The sequence below is a fragment of the Pelobates fuscus genome, chromosome 5 (genome assembly GCF_036172605.1).
Source record: "Pelobates fuscus isolate aPelFus1 chromosome 5, aPelFus1.pri, whole genome shotgun sequence".
In the NCBI taxonomy this organism is placed as follows: Eukaryota; Metazoa; Chordata; class Amphibia; order Anura; family Pelobatidae; genus Pelobates; species Pelobates fuscus.
The window spans coordinates 41,765,205-41,784,276 of NC_086321.1; the positions used below are offsets into that span (position 1 = coordinate 41,765,205).

The 19,072-nt window shown below is 39.8% G+C and overlaps 1 protein-coding gene across 1 annotated transcript; it reads right to left on the bottom strand.

Annotated features, from left to right (window-relative positions):
- Positions 1 to 1,926: 1,926 nt before the first annotated feature.
- UTP15 (UTP15 small subunit processome component) lies at positions 1,927 to 18,892 on the bottom strand. The gene is made up of 13 exons (XM_063453746.1): positions 18,793 to 18,892; positions 16,385 to 16,541; positions 13,316 to 13,408; positions 12,187 to 12,371; positions 10,959 to 11,137; positions 10,376 to 10,501; positions 9,286 to 9,421; positions 8,596 to 8,680; positions 8,186 to 8,338; positions 7,250 to 7,351; positions 6,100 to 6,233; positions 4,822 to 4,880; positions 1,927 to 2,378 (listed from the first exon to the last, which is right to left on the bottom strand). The coding sequence occupies exons 2-13, from the start codon at positions 16,472 to 16,474 to the stop codon at positions 2,140 to 2,142; spliced, it is 1,581 nt and encodes a 526-aa protein (XP_063309816.1). The 5' UTR covers positions 16,475 to 16,541; positions 18,793 to 18,892; the 3' UTR covers positions 1,927 to 2,139.
- Positions 18,893 to 19,072: the final 180 nt, after the last annotated feature.

The window sequence follows — 19,072 nt, forward strand, 5'->3', positions numbered from 1 at the left end:
TTGGCCAACACTTCATTGGAAAAATAACATCTTTATATTTTACCATCCTGGCCTAAAATATAGGCTATCCACAAGTTCCTCCGTGGTGACTAAACATATTGTGGGTTACTTTTTTCTTTTTTAAATTCTTTATTTTATTCGTGCTTAGTATAACAACAGACGTGCAAGGCCACAACATATTGTGGGTTACTTGGTTTAGTAAAGTGCCTTGTTTTATTTCAGTCTTCATGGACTACAACTGGCGATAACTACGAAGGGTTATTGTTTATTTACAAGGCTGTTCACTAAAGCGAGTACCTGGTTTTTTTTCAGCTTTAGTTTTATTATGAGGGTGTATATTCACTACAGTTCAGAGCTCCATTTCCATAGCCAGCACCAGAGAGCGCTGTGGGAAGAGGCTCCTGTCTTGCTCAATGTGCAGTTTCTTCTTTGGAGAATCCCACAGTATAACATACCTGTGTTGTACGCTTTCACATACACAAGTAACAGTGACAAGGGCTCCAAGCAGGTGAAGACCGCAACCAGAATTCAATATGGCAGTGCCATCGAGTGAAAGTCTTCACTAAGAATATACCCCCACAACACTGTTACCCCTAGTGGGTATTTTACCTTCCAGGGCCCTTACAAAATACTACAAGCGGGGAGGAGGGGAAAAATAAACTGGTCACTTTTAACTCCGCTCCCCTATATGCATGGTATTCAGTATGCTTTTTATACACTTTCCTGGTTATAATGCCATTTTTCTGCTCAATTGGAGTTATATAGAACAAACATTCCGTTAACTATATAGGGATTTGGGAAAAACATTCTAACCTCCTGAAAATGCATCCATAGATATTTATCTACATTTAACAGCTTTTTCTACTTAGCAGTGAGGGCTGTACATTAAACTTGTATTAAGCTAATTTCTGTTCTTTTCTGTTGATGCAGCATACCTGAGGTTCAATTTTTACACAATCAACAAAAAATAAAGTCAAATGAACAGCAGCTAAACAGGCACGCAAAAAAATTAATAAAAGCAGGGTTTGCCTGGATGAGGAGAGGGGGGGGGGCATAGTTAAATGGTGCTAGTGCCCCTGAACTGTATTTATGTAATTTGATTCGACTGATGATTTTGTGCTATTTGGTAATGTATAGTCAAATTAGAAAATATAAATATATATCATTTTCACATCTTACCGAATGGCTAAATAATATATGCAAATATGGTTGAAATCACCAAAATGCTTGTAAATGGCTGAATAAGGTTTACATAGCAAACTTTTTTATTTTATAACCGCTGTATATCACTCCGCTACACATGCTGCCTTTCATACCACAAACAGTTCACTCTGCTCTACTTTGAACGTTATACCAAAAAATATGCTGGAGTGCAAAAATATTTAACTCCCATGAGTCTTTACACACCAACACTTATGGCATGTCGTCTCATTTACTTAATTTAGCAAACTATTCATACTTTCAAATAAGGATTCTCAATTTTTACAACAAATCAAGTATTTCTAACTCTTCCTGATAATCCTCACTCAATCGTAATTTAAACTTAATATGATAGAACCCATGTAATTTACAATTAAAGGGATCCTATAGTGCCAGGAAAACAAGCCTGTAAAAACCACTTCAGCCACTTGCACCGGTAACCTCTCCTCCCCAGCCAACATCAGCTCTTGAGTGGAGCCGAATGTGCATGCACGGCCGAATGTGCATGCACGCATTCAAACCCGCCCATAGGAAATCATTACTTAATGCCTTCATTACCTTAATAAGTGCGGAGTTTGAGCTGAAGTGGTCTGGGTGCCTATAGTGGTCCTTTAAGTTAAGAAAATTATTGCGGTCAGGAGTTTTAATACATTTTTTTAAATTTATACCATGGAACAGGTAACTGTTACCCCTAATGAGGTCTTTAAAAAGATCAGGTTTTTGACATTTCAGAAAACGATACTTTATGTAAAAACATATTGGGTACCCTGAACAAGAACAGTCTTTAAAATTGTACAAATACGAGTCTTTGCCTTCCTTTTCTAACCGAAAAGAAACATTTGCTGATAAGATATTTGCATAGGCTGAATGTTTTCACCAGGTAACTGTTAAAAAGTGGTACAAAAACGTGTGTTAAAGTCATTTGCTAGAAGTCTCTGGTCAGACAGTTTGCATGGGAGCAGGTTGGCTGCTCTGCACAGGCTTTAGAACATCAACTGGTTTGTCTACTGCAAGGGACGTTTCCTTTTTCATAGTCATTGTTGCAAAGAGAGTGTCCATCATGCCTAAAACTTCTAGCAGCTCTTCTTGGTAATTGATTTCTTTGTCGAGTAGTTCTTGGAGCTTTAGAAACTGCTTATCAATTAACGGAGACTTTCCAAAAATTGGTCCATAGATATCTGCAAATCAAAATAAAAAAATAGAATATTTGTGTTTTCAGAAAGGAACAAAAGAAAACTAAAATAAAACTTGTTTTTTAAATTTGTCAAAAATCCAAGCCCTCTGATGCCCTCCCAAAATTAACAAGCCACTGGAGAACTGCCTTCTCTGACACCAAGCCAAGCCTGGTCATTAACGAGCACTCGGCTGACACTGGAGCATGGGAGACGGAGACAGGTGCCGATTGGACCCTAGGTGATTTGCTTAACGGTTCTTAAATAGTTTGACTACGTACACTTGGGAAGGACTGGGGTACTCCGGGCACCATAACTACAACGCACTGCAGTGTTATGCGTCTGGCCACCCCAATGATTTCTAATCAAAGAGGCATCACTATGCAGATAGCAAAGATATCAATGACTAAAGTCTCCAAGGTCACACAAATCACACGTACATCTTGTGTTTGAGAAGAGCTCTACTGGAACTTCAAAAAAACGTTTATTACTAATTCGTGTACCAGATGAGAAATTCATTTCTCTCCTAGTGAGCGAGGAATGGCAAATACATTTTTAAAGGGGTGGCCGCATTTCTGGCTCTGTTGTGGGTTGCCAATCATATGGCTAAGCATGGTGTGCTGCTCACATAACCCATTTCCTTTGTTTGTTTTTCTTGCCTACTCTTTTTGGCTTCATATAATGAGATTTTTTATTTTTTAAATTCTTTATTTTTCTTTGTGCAGGGAGTAACAAAAAGGTTGTCAATGCCACAACAGCATATTCAAAATATATAAACACAGTAGTTGTACATTTGCGGCGTAAGAGTATCGGCATATTTTTTAAATGTTATGTTTTAAACACGCTGTATGCAGTAGATTATACATGCTTTAAGTAGTTAAGTTGTGAGATCGTAGCAGAGATTTTAACAGAAGATAACGGTATGATTAGTTATACGTCGAGAGGCCTCAATGCGAGGAACAGTGTTAATATACTAGGCGGCTAGCATTATACCAGGTTTATACATGTTGGAATTTACGTTGAATAGGGTACCCGTCAGGCGACCATATGCCAGAAAAACATATAAAGTTAAGCTGTGTTTCTATGGTGGGTGCATATTTGAGCAAGATTACATTTTCTAAATAAACAGGACCTCGGTGGCTAGCTCCCTGTAACTGCATCCTTTCCACTCACACATTACCTTTTATGCAGGAGATAACAAATCATAAAATAATATAAATCAGAGGAGGTTGGCTTTAGGGCTTTATGCCTATCTGGTGTGCTGCACCATTTTTTTTAAGACTAATTACAGAGCCTGAGTGTTTAAGATGTGGATCTGGCAGGAGCAAAAAAAAAAAAAAAAAAAAAAAAAGTTCTACCATAAATCTCCTATGGGTGAGTGGGGCCGGCATTAGAGACTGGTGCTTACCCGAGAGTTCACACAGTGCAGTCAGCCTACCCCTTGCATAGGGAATGCGTAGTCTCGCACGGCAGCCTGAGATCCATATGCCACCGGTCTTGTGGGTCTGCCAGCTCTCTCCAGCGCCATGTCGCTGTTTGGGTCGCGTTGTTGCGATATGCTGCATGCGTAGGTGGCCGGTGTTGTGAGGCAGTTGATCGGTCCCAGCCCTGCGCCTCCAGGAGGTACCTTGTGGGAATGGGGGCCCTGGTGTGTGGCGACAGGAGTTGGTGAGGTTGTTTGGCTGTACCTTGCTGCCTGTGTAGGGTCTCCCCTGAGGTGGTAAGCGTTTGGAGCAGGCTTGTACTTGGCTTCCGCTTCGTTACCCTGTATGTGCGATGTGTGCGTTCCCCTCTCTGCCGCCCTTTTCTGGGCCTAGATCCCACCGGTGCTGCGTTCCGTTGCTGTGGGTCGGTTGGCAGCTGTCAAGGAGGGCAGCTTGGGCCAGGTGGTCGCGGGGGCCTGTTGTTGGAGCTGGTGCTTGAGCTTAAGCCAGAACTCAGCGAAAATGCGGTCCAAGTTGGACACTGGTTCTTGTGGAGTCTCGTGCTTGCTGGTGGGCCGCATGGACTCCGCCATCTCAGGGTGGCCTCTCGTTTCTCCGGCCTTCGTCTCATGTGTTCCCGCTTTGTCTGGGGGGACCCCCAGGGGCGGGGTGCCCGCTCGTGGCAGTAGGTCTCCAGGCATCCCCAGGCTGGGAGGTCGGCCCTCCCGCCCGGCACGCGCCAGGCCGCATGTCCCTGCGGGCACAATTTGCCGTCCGTCGTCCACTCTTGGCCCGCTTTACCAGTTTACCATGTGGACTCTGCTTTAGTAAGTCGCTTGGGGTCTCGTGTTGCATTGTAGGGCGGTCAAGACGTGCCTTTGTTGCCATTTTGGCCAAGTTTAGTAGGGAGCTCCAGCTACACACGTCTAACCACCATGACGGTCAGGCCCCGCCCCCATAATGAGAGATTTTACACACGCGCACACAGCTTCCTTTTAAGATTGTCATTGAAAGAGTACACTTACCTATGACTTGGTCTGCCACATGGACTAAGATTGGACCAAATCTTGGTTCTACTAGATTTCTGTTCAAAGAAAAAAAAAAAAAAAAGAGTTGCCAGTTAACTACATGTCGTGTTGACCTTAAACATTATTACACAAAACCACTGAAAGTAAAGTTAATTTAACTACATAAGAATAAGAAAAAAAAAAACACAAATATCTTTAGTAGCAATCAAACCATCGTTATTGATTAACCCCTTAAGGACTGAGCCAAATGTACATGTTGTGAACAAAACAAAACATAAACAAAACCTGGCATTTGCGCTATATGTCTGTCCAACTGTAATTTACCCCCCTTATTATATATCATTTTATTCAGGGGAAACAGGGCTTTCATTTAAGATCACATATTTAGCTATAAAACATAATTTCATATGAAAAAAATGGGAGAAAATAAGAAATGTTATTTTTTTTGGTTCTAGATGACATTTTAACTGTCAATGTCGTAATACTGTTTGCTTTTACTGCAATAAAATACACATATTTGTATTCAGCAAAGTCTCACGTGTAAAACAGTACCCCCTATGTACAGTTTTTATGGTGTTTTGGGAAGTTATAAGAGATATATAGATATACACACACACATATATTTATGTATATAGATATTTATATTTCGTTCTACGTGTATTTTGATATAAATATATATATATATATATATATTAATATCACATCTATATATTTTTTCATTATTTATTTTTTATTTAACGTATTTACATATTTTTATATTATAAATAAATATATATATATAACAATAATTATATATTTAATCTGCATCAATCTATGTGCAATTTGATAATATATATATATATTAATAGTAAAATACACCTAGACACTGTGTGTGTGTGTGTGTGTGTGTGTGTGTGTGTGTGTGTGTGTGTGTGTGTGTGTGTGTGTATATATATATAAATATATATGATCTAATTATATAATTCTTTTTTTCTTACACTGATTTTAACTTTATTTTATTTCATTTCCAGCCAGCAGGAGGACTAACTGACCTCACTCTCACATTGCCGGGGGGGGGGGGGGGCTGGAGGAGGCAGGATCTGCCGCGGGACCCCCCGACCACGATCGCCAGCATGGGATCGCCAGTGACCGGGTAAGTAAGAAAAACCGTGAGGGCGTACTATTACGCCCTGCGGCATTTAGAGCCGCTAAGAATAGGGCGTAATAGTACGCCCTCCGGTTTTAAGGGGTTAAAAGTGAGATTTGAGATCAGGAGGAGCAACATCTCTGTCTTACTTCAGAAGGAAGGCGAGAAGGAGGTTGAGTTGTTTTTCATCCCGTCCGGCTAGAGCATTTTTAAGTGTTCTTCTTCGCTTCAGTTCATTCATAACAGCTACAGTCACTTCAGGCCTCTGGATTCGAAGTGGAGCCTAAGAAAGATGAAGGGAGGAAGGAATCTTATTAGAAGAAATCCTGCAAAGTGCAGATACACAGCTGATACTAGAAGCACTCGTACGGCCTTGGCTAACAGACAGTGTTCATTCACTAAATCAGTGGTCTCAGAATCGTGGATCGGAAGAAGGGAAGCATGTGAAGTCAGGTATTTTCCTACCATTTTCAGCCATACCCTACAAAACATGTTCTAGTAGGTAAAGTCACATGGTCTTCTGCAAAAGACATTTTACAGATTTTCTACATTGTAGCATGAAAAGAAGTGGATAGATTTCTAATTACACTCTCTCAATAGTTCTAGTAAACCAGGTAGCCAGTAAAAAACAGATTACACTTTATACCTCGATATAAACTAGCATTGAAAATACACCTTTACAAGATTATTGTTTGAGAAGAGAAAAATAAAACATTATTGAGCAGTTTGTAGGTAACTTCAGGAACTACTTCTCTTTATGTATTTTGGTAAATCAGGAAAAGTGAGGGCATGATACTGGTTTTACACAAATATTTTAAAAGTACAATTCATTTACCAAAGTGAGAATTCAAAGTGAATTTCAAAATTTCAGGCCAAACTAATCAAATTGGAAGCTTCGATAGATTAACATAATACAGGTAAATCACGGTTCTTCTGCTCGTCCACTTTGTAATGTCAAACTCCACCTTCCCATTTCTTCAAGTTTAAAATGTCTTATTCTAACTACTTGGTTGCATTGTACCGTTCCAGCGCATTACTATGAGACTATTGGTTCTCTGCCTCTTCAATCATTATCTTCCTATCTGTATCATGGGAAATAGGACACTACATAATCAATAACAGAGGGAAATAATGAATTGTGATGGCATGGCAGCATTGTCTCCTAAAAACTTTGCAATCCCCATCTTGCAATTAACATCAGTTGCAATTTTGTATGTTACCAATTTCAATGATGCAAATGATTTAACGTAACAGTGTATAGGCAGTCACTATAAAGACAAAAGACACACACATGCTTACCTCCAAAACTGCATCAAGGGCCTTTGACACTTCAAAACCTTTCAGCAATTTGTCGTATTTCTTTAAGTGTTCCCTTACAGGTTTACTGATAAAAATGTCGTCCTGAAAAGAAAATAATGACAAGACAATAAGCACGACAAAAAATAAATAAAAAACATTCTATTAAACAATTTCAACAAATGATTTTTGTGAGAGCAGAGTATGATGTTAATATCAAGAGAATGTTTCTCTTGGAGTACTGTTTCTCTTGGAGAATGTTTCTCTTGGAGTACTGTATACCTTAGAGAGAGTTCAAAGAAGGGCTACTAAACTGGTTCATGGATTGCAGGATAAAACTTACCAGGAAAGGTTAAAGGATCTTAACATGTATAGCTTGGAGGAAAGACGACACAGGTGGGATATGATAGAAACATTTAAATACATAAAGGGAATCAACACAGTAAAGGAGGAGACTATATTTAAAAGAAGAAAAACTACCACAACAAGAGGACAGTCTTAAATTAGAGGGACAAAGGTTTAAAAATAATATCAGGAAGTATTCTTTACTGAGAGGGTAGTGGATGCATGGAATAGCCTTCCAGCTGAAGTGGTAGAGGTTAACACAGTAAAGGAGTTTAAGCATGCGTGGGATAGGCATAAGGCTATCCTAACTATAAGATAAGGCCAGGGACTAATGAAAGTATTTAGAAAACTGGGCAGACTAGATGGACCGAATGGTTCTTATCTGCCGTCACATTCTATGTTTCTATGTTTGCAAAACGGATTTAACAACTTGCATTATAAAAATACTACAAATCTCTGAATGGACAGTGACATTAGAGCATGAACAAATGACAGAATTCTCCAATTCAAGCAGAAAAGGGTCAGGGTATTTTTCCAAAAGTTACGAGCTGCCCCACAATCTGGTGAACAGGAGTTAATTTGCCATTATAGTACCTGTTTGGGCATGTAGTCTTTGCCGCGGACAAACATCCTGTAACGTGGGTGCCTCTTTTTGGTAGTTTCAGAGGTAATTTTCTCTGCGGGTTTCCGGTGTTTAATGTTTAACACCCCATTGGTCATTCCAACCACAATCATTTCATCGTCCGGCTAGATTTAAAAATAAAAATACAAAAATAAAAACATAAAAATAAAAAAAAAATAAAGTGTGAGGGAAAGGATTTACTGAGCATATATAATAAAAACCATCCATTTAGAATGTATTAGTTGCCCCCTTAATATTCTTGATCAATAATGCAAATTCGTTCTTGTATTGTAGAAATAAATGCCAAAAATATGAGAATAAATAATAATAATAAAAAAATATATAGAAATCAAAACAAATTAAAATCCACTTTGACACTTACCGCCAACGCAAGGCTTAGAATGGAGGCTGCATAATCAAAACTGTGAACTACTTTATAATTCATTGTGCTGTAGATCTTCACGTGCCTGTTATAAAAACACAACAGTTCTTACTTTAACTCACAATTAAAACGGCATGCAATAACACAATAAAATGTGCAGAGAAATAGTGCACAGAAACACAGGATCTGCAACCTCATTGCTGCTCACATTACTACAAGTTACCAAGCAGAACTCTAGAACTATTCATCTGGATGGTCCTCACTTACAGCTGGTAAACCACCAGCAATTCTCTTACTGTGTTTAAACAATGTATAAACGGTACAGTAAAGCCTCATTACAAAGTTAACATACATTAAAGGAAATTTGATGCCAGTACGAACTAGAATTTTCAGGCACAACAAAAACTCAGTATATTATTTCTAGAATATGTGATGAAAGTGAAGACATACTCGAGCAAGCTCATTCTGGATATGTCAAGTGGCCCAAAAAAACTGTATTTAGAAAATCGGGCAGACTAGATGGGCCGAATGGTTTTTATCTGCCGTCACATTCTATGTTTCTAAAAAAACAAAACAAAAAAAACTAACAGGTCTATTTGAATACTACAGGGAGGGGGGAGTGATCTACGTTCTCTTGCAAATACAATATCTGAAAGTGCAGAAGGAAAGAAATGAAAGCATAGTGCGTACCGATCGAGGGAGCCAGACAACAGCCTCTGACCAGAGCTGCTTAGACACAACGAAGTGACGGTTTTGTGATGATTTCTTAATGACACGAGTAATTGGCCACCTTTCAGCATGTCCCAGACTTTGACATATCGTCCACCTGAAAGAAAGGGGAGAATAACAGAGAAATGAACATCTGTTAACAAATAACTTCAGCAAAACACAAAGGATCCGTCTATCCCAAAACTGGGACAAGCAAGAACTGGGGACATTGTTTCAGAGCAATTATTTAGGAGTGGTATTGCCAAAATAATTGGCATTTTAATGCAGAGTATATGGTTAAATTTCCATCACAATAAAATATACATGCATAGCACTGGATATTATTAATGTGCAGACTATGTGCTGCCATATCTACACATAATGCCATGGGCAAGCGGTCAGTCAGTACTGCCAGAGAGGAATAACCGTATTACTAAACAAGTAGATCAGCACCAAGTTGGAAGTGATGCTCTTGGATGTGGCTTTATCCGCACATAGACGAATACATAGAACTCTTTGAAGACCACGCATAAAGAAGCCAAAAATGTTTGCAGGTGATCAAACACTAGAATGACTGACAAAATATTACAAGCAGTCCCACTGGTTGCAACAGACCTACATTAGACAGACCATTGGCAACAGCCAAAATTGAGTTCCTAAATCAGAGATTCCTCTGACACTGAAGAGTCAAATACAAGGGTTTTCCTGAATTAAGTTTAATTAAACAGTTAAAGAATGGATCATTAAAGGACCACTATAGGGCTAGGAAAACAAACTCGTTTTCCTATGGACGTCCAGTGCGAGATCAATGCGCATTGAGAATCGCGGAAGCTCCTCTAGTGGCTGTCAGTGAGACAGCCACTAGAGGCTGGATTAACCCTCAGTGTAAACATAGCAGTTTACAAACCTTTATGAGTCACAGGTCAGATGATTACAGTTTGAGTTTGTAAAGTTTGGAGCGATCATTGCAGAGTCGTAAACACTGCTTAAAAGATTGAATCTCTGACCTCCTGGATTCCAGTGCGCATGTACATTCTATTATTTTTATACACAAACCGGAACAATTACTCACCAGCTGAAACAAGAAGGCCCCCAGAAGGAAAAAGAAGCACACTTTCTACTGGCTGCTCATGATCCATTGTCAACACACTCTTTTCCGTTCGCGTATCAAACACTTTGATAGTATGATCATATGACCCTGTAAAAGTACGAAGAAGAAGATCATGAATTTAACTGCAGCACACATGGAACAGTCAAACCTTTCACTATTAATTTCACTCTGTGTATCATTTTTGTTTCTTTGAGTTAGGAAGGGACAGACACAGGAATAAGTCTGGGGACATAGGGCAATATCCCAGGATTAGTGGGTCATCTTAAGTCTCCGTTCGGAGGTGAGGCCAGTAAGCCCAGATTCGCTTGCATCACTGTAGCATACAGTGTGGAGGTTTCAGCTAACTCGGAGCTTCAGACTTACACGTCTGGCGCCATTCGCAGTAAGGCCACGTCCCCATCAAGCAGTGAAAGGTTCAACCATTAACTGCAGTGATAAATATTTGTTTAGCCATTAAGTCTGCATGTGGGCAATGTAGCTGCTAACTAACATTCAAACAGATTATTATTTTAAAATAATAAAAAAAAAAAAAATATATATATACCGGTTACAAATAGATCTTCATTCAGTTTGCTGGTACAGCCGCATCGCACATAATCTGTATGCTCCTTGTAGTTTACAATTTGAGCTCCATTTGGAATGTCCCAAATCTTGGAAGAATAATCATCAGAACCGGACACTATCCGATACTTATCAGATGTGAAGTCCACAAAATGTACTGATCTGAAAACAAAAGCACAAAGCAGCATTGTTACACAGAACTCCTTTAATTATTTGTACTTTTAGGCATCAGGTAAGTATTTTGTATAGTTTGAAACATGGTTTACATCATTCATGCGGTCTTTTTCAGTAAAGAAGTTTATTTTAAACCACTCTGTCTAATGAAAGTACAATGGACAATAACAGGGTTCAATAAAATAATGATGACGCATTCAGAGTGAAGTTCAAATTTCAGGAAACCGAGGATTTTTCATAGTGTGTGTATACACACACACACACACACACACTGAGCAAAGTTGAATCTTGCACACAGGTTAATGGGATCCTAGAACCTCAACTGAACTGCCTGTTAATAAGAAACATATTGCCAGTAACAAAAAAAAACAAAAAACACAATGAAGTTTATCATATAATCTAGTATGGTCTATCTCTCTGATCCATATAAAAGTAATCGACCTGCTTCTGACAGCTCAGTAAATATGAACTCTGCGCCAATAGGTATTCTTAGTGAATCTTAACACAAATACCTAGCATATCACCCAGAAGTGTTAAGGCTGGCTGGGCATAATGTGAAATTTGGGTATGGTTAGTCATTGCCAGTGTACTCTTCTGGGAAGGATAATTCTGTGGGAATATCTGCCAAGATGTAATTATTGAAATTTAAAAAGAAAATAAAAAAATAAAGTGTTGCTTCAAGCACCATAATGACTTCAAAACACTGGAGTCTGTATGTGCAGCATTTCAGAAACTCTACACACAGATATTTTATTTTGCTGCTTGAGGTGTAACTCCACCTGCAGCAGAATAGTCAGTTTGGAATGTAAATTCTGTGCCTATTCCATGCACAGAGAGTTATTCATTAGCTGAGAGAGATCAGATGATGCTCTCCACCAATGAATGATTGCCATCTTCTGCAGAAGCCTGATGGGTGTCAACAGGTTAATAGGAGGTTCGACGACTGGCAGGAACCCAGGTAAGAGGATAAACTGTGGCAAAACATTCTACCTCAGATCCGTTCTGTGACATTTCATACTAAAACCAATAATACCTACTTGTTATGACCGTAAAACTGTCTTAGAGCAGCTTTTCCATTGATGTCAAAGAGCTGAACAACTCCATCTTCACAGCCTGCGACAAGCAGCTTCCCATCATCTCGATATGTACCACCATAAGCGGTATCTTTGAAGCGGGAGAAGGTTTTTATAGGTTCTTGAGAGTACTGCCCATAGACGTGAATCTGGAGGAAGAAAAATTCTACTTTATTACTTGGCTAGCCATCAGGACATTAGACCAAAAAAGAGAATCCAAAGAACGAAAGAAGAAATGCAACCTTGTATTTATACATCTGAAACCTGGGACTGATCCTACATACAGCAAACAGGGAGGCTAGGTAAATTTACTGGCTCACATGAATGAGCATACTTAAAGGGACACTCTAGACACTATAACCGTTTCAGATCATTTAATTGGTTGTAGTGCCTAGGCTGTTGCCGTTCCACTCACTGCAATACCATTTTCGAGCAGTAAAATACTGAATGGTGGTCTCTGGATGCCCACAATCCAGGCTCACTGGAGGCATGGCTGAGGCCTCAATTGCAATTAAAACAAATGTTTGGGAACAAAAGCTCACAGAAACCTCAATATCTTCCCATTCAGTTAGTACCGCTCAGGTCTCAAAAGATTTGCACTCAATTGTGCCATTCCAAAGTGAACCTATTTTATTTACACATCAAACTGATTCCACATCCGAAATGCTGAGCAGGGACTAAGTGAAGGGCAAGTTACTGAGGTTTCTCTGAACTTTTGCTCATTCTTAGAGTTCTCATATTCTGTTTTTGTTGTGGGGTAGAGATTGATTAATACCTGCAATGAATGGCTGTAATAGGCCAATTGCTGTTCAGGCTAATGTTTCCTCATTAACTCAAGGAGCACAGAGGGGGCGGGTTGTTGCGGACTCAGTTAGCATGAAAACATTTGAAACTGTCTAACATTGAATGATGGCGCCAGGGGACTTCACACACTATAACCACTTCATTGAGATGGAGGACTTGGAGTGCCTAAAGCTTACATTTAAAAATGGGACTATAAAGATTGGGTTTAAAAGCAAAACTTGTACAAAAAGAAAAAATAAATGTAAAAAGATTACCATTATGTGAAAAGTACCTTTACAATTACACTTACCCTAGTAGAGGATGTGACTGCGAAGTTACATGGCTGTATAGGCGAGAAGTGTATTTTTGTGATGGCACCAAATTCTTTAATCTGAACTGGTGTCTAAGGAATAAAAATACATGAAAGGGTTATCGATAAAATATGCTATACATTACTGTTACACCATCACGACAGAACAGAAATACTTGTACATGCAATAAAATGCCATCTAGTGTAAACTAATGTTTTGCGTTGCCCTGAAATATATTTTTATGTGTTACTACTATACTGCTCTCTTTACATCATTAACCAGTCAAGTAAGACATAACCTTTGCCAGGATTAAAGAAATAGATGGAAAGTCCGTGGCTATTTAAATAACGTATAGCACGTTTGCAGTAAAAAGTGAATGTCAATATCCATGATGGAATAAACATAAACGTAACTATACCAGGAGGATCTTAAGCATAAAAAGCACATGTTCGGATTTGGCCGCTGATTCACTTTCTTCCATTTAAAGTTTCTTCCAGAGGCCAACGAAGATCAGGATATATTTAAATCGCAAACATTATGGAAACCAATAAAGCCACATCTTAAAAAGTATGATTGCTTAAAGGACAGCAAAATGCTTCTATCACATACCATAGATAAAAACCTATTAAAAGTGATATGTGGAAGAAAGTTCTAAGAGCTAAATCCAGTAGAACTAACACTTCATTAAAATCCCATCATGTATCTAGCTTTTTTTGCAGCGTCATCCACAACAGATTCTTAAAGAGGCACGAAGTACCTCGTGGTCTGACAAATCTTGGAGACTCTACCAATAGATTCATAGCATTATAACTACTACAATAAACTGTAGTCAAGGCCCAAAACATCCACTCATCACTAGCAAGTGCAAATTTAGCCCTATAGAGTAGAAATTACCTCCCTGGTGGGCATACTATGACTTGTACCGACAAGCAACTATTAAGGATTGGCTAGTAGTCTGGGACTTCTAACTTTAAGCCCTGTTGCAGTGGTTACTTATGTACCTCAGAGCATCCTTTCAAAAATAGAGATCGAAAGGCTTGCGCAATCATTTAAGAATACATATATATATTTTTTTAATTCTTTATTTTTTTGTGTGCATAGATTATACAGATAACATTTTTCTGGCCATGCCACAATAGCTATCGCCAGTAATTTAGTAGACAGGTAAATACAATGGTATGGCATGAGTAACTGTGCACATTTTTTTTAAAGTGTAATAACAAACGGATAACACTAGTAGAGTGATATTTGTCAGTAGTTGAGAAAATCACCATAGCTTAGCACTCAGGTTATCTATACTGACGTGTGTGCCCTGGGCACTGGGTGATTGGCTCTAGTTTGAACGTGTTAGCAGATTATTGGAATGCCTCAAATTCAATGTTTTATACGTCTTTACATTAGGGTTAAGTTTGGTGACGCTTGTCATGAGTTAAAGTGGGTGTCTGAGCCCTAAAGTTTGCTAGTGTGGCATTCTAGATTGTTTTCCTCGCTTAATATAGTGTGTAAAGCATGCTGTGTGGGTGGAATGCAGTGCGTCTGGCTGAGCACAGTTGGAGTTAGTGATACTAAGAATGAGCATAGTTCAATGTCCCTGGGTTCCAGCTAAGTTGCATGAGTCCGCTAAGTTGAGCAGGGTTTGTGGGGTCATCTGTGCTTGCTTCGGCAGCGAGGCTGGCCAGCGGGAAGTTCTCCTGTGGCTCTTGCTGCTCTGCATTTGCCTGGTGAGTGCCGCTTGTGCCCTGGTGGTGCAGTTTTTAGTCGTCCTGCGCTGTTTGTTGGCTTGTAGCGGTAGTCGCGGTTTCGTGGGACAGGGCTGGTAGGGGGTACCATGTCTAGCTGGATGCAGGGTGAGTGTCTCATTGTTCCCTCTGACTTGTCTGGTCAGGTTTGGCAGTGCTAGGGTCTGGTGACCCTTGTGGATCTGCTGTATAGGGGCGGTTCAATAGGGTCCCGTTTTGTGGATGCCTGTTTTCCCCGTAATATTTGCCCACAGCCTGTACCTTAGTCTTGCCAGCTTAGTTCGACAGCAGAGGCCTGGGTTAGGCTATCCTGGTGGTCTGGTGATGGTTTCCCCCCCAGTCAGCTTGATCGTTCCAGCAGCTCTCGCACATGGCTGGTGTGCGACGGCCATTTTGTGGATTGTCGCTGGTGAATATTCCTCGCCAGGGCGGGTGTTTAGGCCCCAAGTTGACCCACTGCTCGATGCCCTTGCAGACTGGGATGACCCCCCTGGTCCGGGGGGGGGAAGAGAGCACGACCCCGGCCGGAGACCCGAGAGAGCGGCTGTCTCAACCCGGCTCAAGCTCCATCCAGCTCTGGGCCCCAGTCGGGTTACTGTTGGCACCGGGTAAGCGGTTTCCCCGTTCGCCCCAGCTCCTGGGGGCCAGTGTGGATCCGGCGTGGCTTGGTGGTCGCGGTTTGCCTCCAATTTGCGCCATCTTTCGGGCCCTGGAGCTCAGACGAAGCGCGTCTGATCCCGCCCCTCTTAAGAATATATATTAAACCTGGCTCCACAAGCTACCTACAAATGCATGCAATATTTAGGGGAGTGAAATATTGTATGCAAATTGGGGTTGCCTCAGTACCAGCCAAAAATAAGAGAAGACGCTGATGGTCATAGAAATTGGACGACCGTTTGTTCATTAATACCATACTATACTGTATATTAAATGTGTGCTGCATTCTTTTTGCCACATCAAACCTAACTTTTAGTTATCTGTAACTTTTTCCTCTTAGGGAATGTTTTATTTTTTGTTATACATGGACACAATTAGTGTAATAGCATTGTCTCTCTACATAGTGACATGTTAACGTTGAGATATTGTACTGGTTTTATGGAGAGGGAAATCATTTGGTCCTTTGATACATATCTATCCTTGTTAGAATCCATCCCTTGCAAACCACAGGATTTGCAGCAAATAGACTCCTACATCATGTTTAATACACACAAAACTATCAATTTCTGTTTCCTTTTACATACTGCAACTACACACAAACGTAACCACACAAAAAAAAAATAATTGGAACTTTTCGATTAGAAATGATTAAAATAAAGCTATTTCTGTTACCTTGTAACGCTTCCAGTACAGGGTATCTTGCGTTATCTTTTCACCAAGTTTGGGGAAGGAAGAGATCGCTACAGGCTTGTAGCTAGACATTTTGTCTTTGCTACGAAATGTGCCCCAAGGTAGGTAAATTTGATTCTTCAAAAGACCATGAATTCAGCTGAAATATGCACACAAACAAAAATGCAAATAATAAATAAATTAGAAAGCTACAATATTAATGTGCAAAGAAATATTGTTTAGTTACTCCAAAATGAGATTTGATGTTTACAGAACTTTCTCAACTTTCTCAACTTTACTGAGATGGTTATGGTATTAACTTAATTACAACTATTTTCTTTGGCAAATATTTCAAAAGCAAGTTTGCTATGACGCTTCGGATGAAATTGCAATTAATTTCCATTTAAAGACTGCAATAATGTATCTTTCCAGGTAATGCTCTATACAGCATATACTGCAGTCATCTTCAGTTCTGGTTTGCTTCTGGATAGGACGCACGCAATCTTGAGAAAGTGGCCCAGCTGACTACAGGATAAGTTATTGACTTTTCTATTAGGGATATTCTACTTTGTGAGTGAAAGAAAAAAAAAAATGGTGCTACAACAACAAGGTGAAGATATTTTCCGTACAATCTCAGACTTTTAAAAAACGTTTTTCATTACGTTTTAGATCATTTCTTTTATTACTCCCACTGAGGCTTGTGTAGCTGAACAACACAAACTACGGCCACTATCCTTCCAATTAATTGATTCCACAATCTTCCTCAGTTGTCCTGTGCGTACTTAATGAATTTGACTTTGGGACATTTTCCATGTGCATCAGATGGCAGGCTGTACTAGAATAGTGTTATGCAAAAGGTAATATGTGCATTTTTGACTGAGTTGTTAAAAAGTGCTATTACCTCCACAGTTCAGTAGGGGATAAGATCTGAACAGATGTTACTATATACCTTGTAGACATCCTACTAATGACATTAGCTGTTATAGACAGTGTGAGTGCTAGCAGAAGTCACACATGGCCAAACCATCATGTAATATTACCAAGTTCCATGAAAGGAATAGTGTACATTTTTTTCTTTTACCAATATTTCAGAATTCCATCACTATGGCAGTGTAGATTTTTGTTTTATTATTCTCCAGAAGTTGTGTCCAAACCTATTTTATTTGTCCCATCCTGGGTGTTATGGTTTGTAGATTGTGGTTAATCATCAGAGGTTATGCTAGAGTAGCCTTTATAGCACCATTTAAAACATACACTCTGCAGTAGTGTGATATTTTTTTTTACATTTGCCAGTTTTTCTGATAGCAATCTTGGACCCATCCACTTTCATCTTCCAGGTAATCTGTCACGTGTGTTTTGTAGCCCACACCGATCTGTCAGTCACACAATACTTCAGCTAGATTACTTTCACTTAATTCCCAAGTTTCAGCTATATGAAGCCCCATCTTCCTGGCAGTGACATTACTTTGCTCCTCTGGTTGAGAGAACAAAATTGAGCAGAGAAGGTATGTAGACAATTTAAGATGTAAAACTCAATTTTACAAGTTGCACTGGCTAAAACACACACACACACACACTTGCTGGTTAAAATTTCAGTAGTGGAACTCAGTTTAAAATTAGTGGCCACTAGTTGCATTTAACTTAAAAAAAAAAAGTTACATTTCCACTAGACAGGAACACATGTAGCAACATCAACACCTTCAAAAACAAATCTTAAAAAGACCTGGGCAATCTTTTTACATGGGGATAGTAAACTACCAGATATCTATATAAAAAAATAAATAGCAAGGGCTTGCACTCCTGGTGTATTCCTGTGGTGCCCAGTGCTGGTCTGGCAAGGATCATGTAGACAGAGCAGAAATGACCGCACTCCAAGGACTTTATAGAGATTTTCAAATAAAATGTAAACTTTGATTCAATCCATTTAAAAAGTCAACGTTTCAGCTCCCACATGGAGCTTTCATCAGGATGGAAAAAGTCAACGTTTCAGCTCCCACATGGAGCTTTCATCCTGATGGAAAAAGTCAACGTTTCAGCTCCCACATGGAGCTTTCATCCTGATGGAAAAAGTCAACGTTTCAGCTCCCACATGGAGCTTTCATCCTGATGGAAAAAGTCAACGTTTCAGCTCCCACATGGAGCTTTCATCCTGATGAAAAGCTCCATGTGGGAGCTGAAACGTTGACTTTTTAAATGGATTGAATAAAAGTTTAAATTTTATTTGAAAATCTCTATAAAGTCTTTGGAGTGCGTTCATTTCTGCTCTGTCTATATATAAATAATAATATACCCATTATTAGGAAGTCACCCTTTAATTGATACCCAGTAGAATCCCCTCCTTACCCTCCAGCCCATGCTGTCAGTCACTTCCCATCAATAAACACACGTTATAACACATTATTAACACATACCCCGCTGCCCGCGCTCTGCCCTCCGCCGCTGGTTTCCGAGTCGCGCTGGGATCACGGAGTCACGTTGCCAGAACTTCCCATGCAAGCCGCCATCTTGTCCACCGACGCACTTCCGGTCACGTCGCAGCCGTGATTGCGTCACGCTTAGGAGGGGGGGTCCGGTCATTACTGGACGAACAGTGGCCCGGACAATACAGGTGGGTGAACTGAATCTACAGCGACAGGTGAAAGTGTAAAATTCCCGCCCGGGTAATTTTTCCGCTTTGGCTATTCCGCCAAT

Coding starts and splice junctions, on each gene's coding strand:
- UTP15 (XM_063453746.1), bottom strand. CDS start 16,474: ATGTCTAGCTACAAGCCTGTAGCGATCTCTTCCTTCCCCAAACTTGGT. Junction 10,502..10,958: donor TGAAGATCTATTTGTAACCG/GTATATATATAT, acceptor GTACTTTTACAG/GGTCATATGATCATACTATC. Junction 8,681..9,285: donor TTGTCTGGCTCCCTCGATCG/GTACGCACTATG, acceptor TTTTTATAACAG/GCACGTGAAGATCTACAGCA.